This window comes from Meles meles, chromosome 17, assembly GCF_922984935.1.
Source record: "Meles meles chromosome 17, mMelMel3.1 paternal haplotype, whole genome shotgun sequence".
NCBI lineage: Eukaryota > Metazoa > Chordata > Mammalia > Carnivora > Mustelidae > Meles > Meles meles.
In genome coordinates, this window is record NC_060082.1 from 67994858 (window position 1) to 68005009 (window position 10152).

The 10152-nt window shown below is 56.0% G+C and overlaps 1 protein-coding gene across 1 annotated transcript; it reads left to right on the forward strand.

The window, feature by feature from the left end:
• Positions 1-3841: 3841 nt before the first annotated feature.
• On the forward strand, positions 3842-7540 carry LOC123927864. Its single transcript, XM_045982782.1, has 2 exons — positions 3842-4295; positions 4938-7540. The coding sequence occupies exons 1-2, from the start codon at positions 4032-4034 to the stop codon at positions 5499-5501; spliced, it is 828 nt and encodes a 275-aa protein (XP_045838738.1). The 5' UTR covers positions 3842-4031; the 3' UTR covers positions 5502-7540.
• The last annotated feature ends 2612 nt before the right edge of the window (positions 7541-10152 follow it).

Below are 10152 nucleotides of genomic sequence, written 5' to 3' on the forward strand. Positions count from 1 at the left end.
GGGACCCTGGGATGCTTCTAAGAGAAGTTGGGTCAACTAGTTGTTCCTGCTCCCGGGCATGAAGCAGAAAACTCCGGATTTGGTTGTCAACAAGGGGCTGAAGTTGTGACCCAAGATATATAGGAACTGGTGTGTTAGGACCATTCCCTCGAATCTGGGTTTATTCCTTAGCAGTTGTGTGATAGTAAATAAGCCAAATTTAGTGTCTATATACTAGGCCGTTGAAGAGAATCAGATGAAATAAAATACGTGAAAGACCTGGGTAAGGGACAAAGTGCTATATAGATGTGAGTTGGTTGTATTAGAGCGCTAAGGTGGGTGACCGGTGTGACAAGTGTCTTCCTCGGCTCCTCATCGTGGCTCCCTGTGTGGAATTACAGGATCTAAAGATCTGTAGTTTCTCACTTTAACCACTTGATGCTGTCGGCCTAGGGCCTAGGGCTTAGGACTTTCGAAGGGTCCATTAAAATATTTGAGATAGATATGGGAAACATATAATTCAAAACTACAATATCAAAAAAGGAACATTAATATTTAAGTAAATGTTAAAAAATGTTTCAATTAGTCAAATGCAACACAAATTATTACCAAATTGTATATTAGTTATTATTTTTTAAAGATTTATTTCTTTATCAGAGAGAGAGAGCAGTCTGGGGGAGGGGTCAGAGGGAGAGAAGGGCGTGAATCCTGAAACAGACCTTCTATTGAGCACGGAGACTGACACAGGGCTCGATCCCAGGACCCTGAGATCATGTCCCGAGCAGAAACTGAGTTGACGGCTTAACTGAATGAGCCACCCAGGCACCCCAATAAATCAGTCATTTTAACTTGTGATCAGGGAGGATCTTAACATGTTTGACATGACAAAGGGGAGAGTCTCAAAAAGGAAGTTCTTGGAGCCTGTGAGTTATGCAGGCAGCCCTATTTGTGTCAGTGGTGAAATGGGAACTGGGAACAAAGGCCTTTTCTCTTTCGATAGTGGAAGCCCACATTCATCTGTTACAGTCTAGCATCATATCTATTTTTAACTGACTTGCTAAATGCTCTTTTCACTTCGTCCTCCAGCGTCCTGCAACGCATCCCTATAAGCTGCAGACGATGAACCAGCTCGGTTTTGTTCAACTCCAAGGTGAAGTGTGCTCACTTTCTGTATGTTTTGAGGAACGTTGGTGCTTCAAGAAAGTCACTCCCATTCCGTTCTTCCCATCACACCCTCTTGCCTTTCCGTTTTCATGGTCTGTGGCCTCCATGGGACTCTGGTTATTTGTAGGTATTTATTGAATTGTGTGATGGCTCTTTGAGCTGGAGCCAGGACGCTTTGTGCAGACAGGTGGACAGCTTCCTGGGAGGCTGCCATCTTGCCTTGGCCACCGATGGTCTGACCTGGGTCAAGCCCTTTCTCTGTTCTTAGTTCTCTTCTCTGTGCAGTGAGATGTGTAAGAGAGCTGGGTGAGCGATAAGGTCCAGCTTTCATGCACAGGACTTCTGCCTGCGCTCCCCGGTCCCTCTGGGGGACACATGGGTCACATAGGCACTCCAGAAGTAGACACAGCCATAACGTGCTCTGTGGAAAATGTCAGGCTCCCATGGACCGTGGCTTGTTCCTTTCTTCCAAGTTGACAGAACTTCCCGAGTTTGGAGAGCCGTCTGATGGACTTGCCGGATGAAGTGTTGCATAAATTACATGGCAAACCCAGAAGGTTGGGAAGCTCTTTCATCTTGGACACAGACAGCCACTCGACATTTCTTTCCCCAGTTAATCATCTCACGTGTCCCACGGGGCTCTCCGTGCTGGGGGTGAAGGAAGGTGCCGAATTCCTTGCTCTGCGGGTTCTCCCCCTACTGACACCCACCAGCCTCACTCTGCCTTGCCAGACTAGACCCGGGTGTGGGTCACCGCACTCTCAGGGGAGACAGGGAGACCAGCCCCGGGAACTGGGACGATCTACTCACAGCAGTTCCGTTCCTTTTGCCTGTAATTCTGTGCTGCAGTTCTGTCCAGTGCGATGGGGGGGTGGGGTCGTCTGCTGGAGTAGGGAACCGACCGGGAAAGTTCTTCTTTGAAAGGGATGCAGGCAGCAAAGGTTTTCATCCTCCCGTGTCCTTGTGCGAGTGCACAGCGCTTGCAGCGGGAGCAGCCATTTGGAGGCGTGAGAGGTCTACGGCCATCCCACCCGGAGCGTGCCCCATGTCGTCTGATCTTGGAGTGCACGAGAGCCCATGCCTGAAGCCGAGGATGGCAGACAGAGAACCTGGAGAGAACGTGGGTCCTTGACGACATTTTTAAGCTGCTCCTTTAAGTAACCTGGAACTTCTCTGCTTTGGAAACACCACAAGAGCGAATGCTTTGTCCCTGTTGCCCAGGGTCCCCTCTGGCTGGCTTTGCGGATCTCCAGGCCCCCTCACGGCTGGACGGAGCTGCCTCTTTGGCACCAGCATGTGCCTTCCCGCGTCAAAGGCACCCTCAGAGGGCAGGTCTCACATGAGAGCTTCGACAAGGGCCCCTGAAGCCGGGCTGAGGCGAGGGGAAGCGGGTCTCCCTTCAGACGCCGGGGCCGAGCCTAGAGCTGCCCGCCAGAGCGCCGAAATGCATTTGACTTCCTGACTTCAACTTTGAAATTCATGTGAAATTTTCATTCTGCTCCCCCCGGTGTCCTTTTCTTTCTGTAAAACTCACATTTACCTCCTTGCCAGGCACAGTGTTCAGCCGCCACCCGAGATGGTTCACCATCGAGGAACGCGGCCCGGAGCGCAGACGGGTGCTGCCCGCGACGCCGGCGGCTCCAACACCCACGCGCAGAGGAGCTGCACGGGCAGAGCTCGCCGAGCCTTGCGGCTTCGCTCCTGCTGTTACTGTGGCCGGCGTGGAGGGGGCCGGAGCAGGAGGCAGGCCCTGGGCGGGTGTACAGCTGCTTCTCCTCCATTCCTCAGCTGCACAGCCCACATTCCTGCCGCATGTGAGGGCTGCGGAGGGGACTCCTGAAAAGGATGAGTCATCACGGCTGAGAGCCCAAGTGACTGGCCCCTGCGTCGCTCAGCGCCGGGCAGCGTCGACTCAGCGCGTGTCGTCCACCTGGCGGGCTCCGTCTCAGCTCGATGTCGGGACAGTTTGCCGACAGGGCTCGGCGAGCTCTTCTGCATGTCCCCCACCCAGAGCGCCTCCTTTGTGGTAGTCTGCGCTCCCTTCTCCTTCTCGCGAAAGCCTCCAGACTCCCGGCACCGGGGAGCGAGGACGGGCCTGCCCTGTTCCCTGCCGCATCCGCGGTGCTAGAACCGGGTCTGGCACGTGGCACGTGCTTCGTCACCGTTGTCTGAGGGACTGGCCTCGAGGAGACGGCTCGAGGAAGACTCCCAAGGCCATTCCGTGGGAGGAGGAGGAGGTGCTTTGAGGGCAGCGGAGAGGCACCGGGAGCTTAGACAACAGGAACGGAGAGGCGCTGTGGAGGGGCCTGCAAGCCCGGCAGTGTGCAGGGAGGCCCCGAGGGGTCCAGCCATGGGAGGGGCGGCTCCGGCCTCTTGGGCCTTGCGAGCCGAGTGCCAGCGCAGCTCATCTTGTGTGGGAGCTTCGCGGGCCGGGCTTGGGTCTAGGCCAGGTGATGCCCCGTGGCCCAGGATGGGGCCGAGCTCCGTCTCCTTAGCACCTCCCTGAGGCCCGGCCAGGAGCCGGAGTCTGATGACGCGACTTCCCTCCGTCCCTGTTCAAGGGCCTCTTCCTGCTTCGCTGCCCAGCGAACCGTCCGGACACGTGTCAGCTCAGAGGAGGCCGTTTCTTCATCCCGGAGCAAAGGTGGGAAAGCCCTGGATTCTTCTGAGACACGTCTGGGGAGTGCTGAGCCCGCGGAGTCGGCACCGAGGTGGAAGGGACTCTTGCTCGAGACCGTGCCCGTGTGCCAGCCCCTGCTGCCTGGCTGTCCGGGGGGCCTCCACGGGCTCTGCCCTCTCTGTGTCTGCAGCAGCCCGGCCGCTCTCCCGGAATTCTCAGGTTCCGGCCCGCCTGCTGCTTCGCACGCCTCCTCGGGTTACAGCGACCGATGGAAGAAGAGCAGAAGTTGAAGCCCATGATGCCGGGAATTGTCCAGGCAGGGGGCGCAGCGATGGACGCGCGGGCTCTGGGGTCGGGCCGGCTGGCTCTGCCCCAACGAGCCCTCCCAGCTGTCCCCGGACAGCGCCTCGGTGTGTGCGCACCCTCTGCCCGTCCTCCACGGCCGAGGCTCAGTGTGGAAAGCCGTGGGGCTTTTCAGATGGGTGCGGAACGCGAGCCTCTGCTGCGGGGCTTGGCATGGAGCAAGGCACGAGTAAGGGCCAACGCGTTTCACTTCTGTTTCTCCTTTTCATCCTTCCTTTCAACTCTTGCCTAGATCGACAGGCACTTTCCCTCCTCCCTGGGTGGGTGTTTGTGGCAGTGAAGACAAGAGGACGGAGACATTCTTCTGTTTTCTTTTTTTTTCTGAAGAGTTTATTTATGTATTTGACAGAGAGAGACATCGAGAGAGGGGGCACAAGCAGGGGGAGTGGGAGAGGGAGAAGCAGGCTTCCTGCTGAGGAGGGAGCCCGATGCAGGGCTTGATCCCGGAACCCTGGGATCATGACCTGAGCTAAGGCAGATCTTAACCACTGAGTCCCCCAGGCCTGCCCTCTGTCTTATTTCTTGAGTCTTTGGATCAAAAAAAAAAAAAAGAAAAAGAAAAACCCGCGGCTGCTTGTGGAAGACCAGGTGTGGTCCGGGCTGCAGGCCTTCGGAAAGGCGGGCACGAATTCACGCGCCTTCAGACCCCAGAGGAGCCTAATTAATTGCCCTTCCTCGCGGGTCGGCAGCAGTGACATGCTTCGAAGGAGTGGAAGGTAGAGGACGGGACACTGTGGCTTTAGGGACCCGCTGCACCTGCTTCTCTCTCTGTCTCTGTCTCTCTCTCTCTCTCTCTCTCTCTCTCTCGCAGGACGTGTCCCTTGGGAGCAGTGACGCCTCAGGGGCCATGCGGGAGCGCCGGTGCCAGCCCCCGGGGATGGAGGGAGCGTCTGAGGCCACCGCAGCTCCTGCCTCGTGTCCATGCCCTGGAGCCCGGCGTGCGCATGAGGCCGCCTCCGGCGGAAGCCCAGCCCGGGCCCCAGCCGGCCTCGGTGTGCGGACGGCCCGGCCCGCAGTGCTGCTCTCCGGCTCCCGACGTGCCCACGGGCCACCTGTACTGCCTCAAGCCGCGGAATCTGGGCTGATCTGTTCTGCCCTGAGAGGAGACCAAGACAACAGTTTCCACCGTGACCCCGTGCGACAGGTCCCACCGTCTTGCAAACGCCAAAGCCCGAGGACTGGGGAAGCACGTCAGTTGTCAGTTGCCGTAAGGAGATGCGGGACCGGGCGCGAGCGTGTGTCCGGTGACAGCAGAGTGCTCGGTGGCCGCCCTGGGGCCGCCTCCACCGCCGTAGGAGGCCGGAACAATGGGAGGAACGAACACGGACGAACTGTCACTATGGGTCCGCCCCGCGGGGCAGGTGTGCGAGGGTGAGGTGCGGGCGCGGCATCAGGCTGGAAGCTCCTGCTCGGGCTCAGGGGCTACAGGCTACGGGCAGAGCGGACGTCTCGGCGCCATGTGTCCCCTCAGGGCCGCGCTGGGCTGCCGTGAGCTGGGAGAGGGCTGTGGGCTGCGGTGCGGGAGCCCCGAGGCCTCGGCTGCCCGGTGAGGCCAGCAGAAGCTGGGGAGCCCGAGCTCGGGGCCGGTGAGGAGGCCTGCGGCGCGTGTGACAAACGGCGGGGAGACCGAGCAAGCAAGGCTGCGCGGGACCGAGGGGCGACAGAGTTCTGAAGAGCAAAGAGGAAAATCCTCAAGGACCACGCGGATGAATGCTCCCTGGAGACAAGCTGTAGGGCCTGGTGGCTGCTGAGGAGAGGCGACCAGTTTGATGGGAGCTGCGTGGGGCCTTGCCCGTGGCCACAGACCACAGCAGCGCGGCCGTCGTCCCCTGAGCAGGCCGCCCTGGCAGCCTTCCTGGAAGAGGCGCTCTGCTCCTTCCCGCGGACATCCCGCAGGTGCGCTCCCGGGCCGCAGACGACGGGACGTTGTGATGTCGATGAAACACGCTCATTCAGGCATGCCGAGGCCCCGGGACTGGAGGGGACGCCGACTTCCCGAGACCGACTGCGTGCTCGGGCCCGTGGTTCCTGAGTTTTATCTCACTTCATAGAGGCCACTTCTAGGCAGTAGGTGTTACTGCCTTTGTAGGAAACTGGGCTTAAACCCCACACGTCAGGTACACAGCAAGCCAGTGGTGGGCTCCGAGCCAGTTCTGGTTCCGAAGCCCACCGGGGAAGCCCCACCACAGAGCCTGATTCCCGGACTTGGGGTTTGTGCTACGTGTCAGCGAGCAGGCCGGGGGTGCTGTGCAGACGGCAGGAGAGAAGGCCCCTTCTGCCTGGAAGAGACAGGGCCGGGGGGCAAAGAGCTTTCTTGGGGCTCAGACCCGGGAGTAGCGGGTACTGAGGGGTGGGGGTCACGCAGGCAGCAGGGCCGCGGGGGAGGGCAGGTCCAGGCACAGAGCGCAAGCACCAGGCTTCTCGAACAGGGAAGTCACTCAAGTTTGCCTTAACACTTAGAAAGGCTGCCGTGGGGGCTTGGAGGAGCCCCGCCAGGAGCGCAGAGAGCCTGGACACTTGCAGTTTGGGTGTGACATGACCCTGAACTTCACAATCTCCCAGGGACGTGCTTGACTGTCTCCCGCTTGCACAGCCTTGTCTGCAGCGGGGCCCCAGATCAGGGGGCAGAGCCTGCCATTCCTCTGCTCACACCCCCGCCGTTGACACAGAACTTTCATTTCCTTAAACCGTCCCACAGGCCTCAGGCCGTCTGCCCTCGCCCCCGTGTCCTCTGCGGGGCTTCATGCTCCTGCCCCTTGCTTTCCCTCCCGCTTGCCTTTGCTGGTGTGGCTCCGCCCGGCTGGCCTGGTGCGTGGCCCACCCCTCTGCTCCTGGACCAGGACCCGGTTTGCGGCTCTCTTGCTTGCACTTTCATTAGCACTGTGGGTTCAGTGCTAGTGAACCTGGTGTGGGTTTCTTCGGGTTCAGCCACAAAAGGCACCCGACTAGGTGCCTAGCTGGACTCCCGGGCAGGCGGGAAAATGAAAAGGAGAAGCTGGTCCAGTGGGGTTCCGCAGTCAAGACGGGCCTCGGGCCTGAAGCAGTAAGGTGGTTGTTCCACTTCCCTTGCCAGAATGGTGTCGCCTCTGAGATGTGTCCCGGGTCTGTCTGCTTCACCTCCACGGCTGCTCCCCGACCGGCTTCCACCCTCTCTGCTGGGTCACTGCCCTGGCGGTTGACCTGGGATCCTACTTTCTCTTTAGTTCCAGCTGGAATGCAGCCCTACATAGCGCCAAAGGGTCTCCCACAAACGTCAGTCCAGGGCCACCACTCGCTGCTTAAAAACATATGTGTGGGGGCGCCTGGGTGGCTCAGGAGATGCGGGACGGGGGCGTGAGCGTGTGTCCGGTGACAGCTCAGATCATGATCACAGGGTCCTGGGATCGAGTCCCGCATCAGGCTCTCTGCTCAGCGGGGAGCCTGCTTCCCCCCTCTCTCTCTCTGCCTGCCTCTCTGCTTACTTGTGATCTCTGTCTGTCAAATAAATACTAAAAAAAAAAAAAAACCGAACATATGTATGGCTTCCAAAAACATGAAAAATACAGTAGAGACTCATTGGCACAGCCTGCTGGGCCCCCGTGAGCGGTGCTTGCCTCTCGCTGGCCTCGCCTCCCTCCACACAGTCTTGAGACTGAGCTCCAGCCACCCCGCCTTCTTCCCCTTCCTTAAACAGAACCGGGTTTGGTCCGGCCACGAGGCCTTGCTCTTGAGGTCCCTGTTCTGAGATGCTGGCTGCTGCCGCGTCATCAGGCCTCAGACTAGTCTTAGCTCCCGGGGGAAGCTTCCCTGGGCACTCTGACGGAAGTTGCCCGCCACTGTCTCCCCAGCCCTGTCCCTCTGTGTTTTATCGCGGCTGGTCTCTTTACTTCTCGGGGTCTGAATCAGTCTGCTGTATTTACGTGCTGTCTGCACTAGAGGGTGGAACAGAAGCTTGGCGAGAGCGGGTATTGTCGGCTCCCGGGCCTCACCCCGGGCTTGGCCCTCGTTAGGACCTCAGTGGGTTGACTGTGTGATCGAGCCAACGAAGAAGAATACGTGAACGAATGAGTTCGGGAGCGCCGGTGTGCGGGGATGGAAGACAAGTGTCTGCACGGGGCATGAAGGATGCTGAGAAGGACTCTGCTCCCGGGTTTGTCCATCCTGCTTCCTGCCCAAACGCCTGAAGGGCCGTTTGTGGATAACCACTGACTTCCGCTCCCGGGTTGTGACTGCTGTGCAGGACTCTCATGCTAAACTGTACACAACAACGTTTGTTTCTCCTCTTGGGTACGCTTTGTGCATCTGAGGACGTGTTTTTCACCAATTCTAGAAAAATCCTTGGCCATTGTCTGTTAGCCTCTGCCTTCCCCCATCCTCTCTGTCCTCTCTCCTGTCGGGCAAATGCCAAAACTTCACATTCTAGTTTTGTATTATTTCCCTTCTCATTCATATTTTAAATCTCTTGCCCTGCACTGACTCGTTTCCTTTCCTCAGATCCGTCGGCCTCGTTCCCCGATTCTTCCCGCAGGTGTCTTTAGTCCGCTCCTGGCTTAAGTTCAGTCACACCATTTTTCCATTCTAGAAGTTAATTTTCTTCAAAATTGCTTGCTTTTTAATAGTTACTTTTTTTTTTTTAATTTATTTATTTGACAGACAGAGATCACAAGTAGGCAGAGAGGCAGGCAGAGAGAGATAGGGGAAGCAGGCTCCCCGCTTAGCAGAGAGCCCGATGCGGGGCTCAATCCCAGGACCCTGAGACCATGACCCGAGCCGAAGGCAGAGGCTTAACCCACTGAGCCACCCAGGCGCCCCAATAGTTACTTTTTTAATGTTAAAATTTTATCTTTAATTTGGTAATACTTGAAAAGTTAATTATTTTTAGCAATCTCTGAGTTTTCGAGCCAGCAGTGGAGTTCTCTCTGTTCCGAGATGTCACCTGAGCTTTTCATCTGTGCTGACTCTTGCTCCTGCTGGCTTGTTTACTCACGTTCTTTGTATTTTCCACTTTCGGGCTTCTGCTCGGCTTAGCTCGTCCGTGGGATTCCTGTGAGGTCTGCGTTGAGTAACTCTCGCTCCAGGTATGGCTTATTTTGGCATCTGCTACAAAGCTCGAGTTTGTTGCCAACCTAGGGCCATTTTACGTTCCCTTTTTCTTTCGGAGTTTCTGACACCAGACAGACAGTGTGGACATGAACCCCAAACCCACGTGACGGCAGGTTGGGGTTATGAATTCTCAAAGGAGCCTTTTTCCCAAAGAACCCAGGAATATGTGTAAGTATTTTTCTCTACCTCCTTCGTTGGTAGGTACATTTTTCTTGTTCTTCTTCACAGAGGATAGAATTTCAATGTTCCTGGGTTTATGCAGGGGTCTTGGTTTCATCTGTCCTGTTCTCATGTGCTTTTTCCGTGGGTATAGAGAATGAAAGTTAACCCCCAAACATTCTTATTTTCAAAACTCTATGGGGAATTCCTTTATTTACCTGTATGATCAACTATAGATTTTAGAGCCCAGGTAATATGATCCAGCATTTTATACGGTTTTGATGGGAAGGTTCATTTATTATCAGTCTGGGGCACCTGGGTGGCTCAGTGGGTTAAGCCTCTGCCTTCGGCTGCGGTCATGATCCCAGGGTTCTGGGATCGAGCCCCACATTGGGCTCCTGGCTCAGCAGGGAGCCTGCTTCTCCCTCTTCCCCTCTGTTCATGCTCTCTTTCACTCTTTCTCTCTCTCTCTCAAATAATAAATAAAATCTTTTAAAAATATATATTACTAGTCTACCATATTTTGAGATGGAAATCATGTATTTTAATTTAACTGTATTAGTTAATACTTCATGTCTTTATAAATTGACTTCCCAGGTATTGATAATAATCTTAACTCTTTAGAGAATTTTAAAGCTTAGAAATCCTTTTCACACCTATTCTCTAATTAGGAATCCTTGCCTTCCTTGTATAGAGAAGGAAGCTAGGCTCAGAGTGAGGTGACTTGGCCAAGAAGAACTACTATTTTTTGAAGCCCGCTCTGTGTCAGGCACTATAAATATATT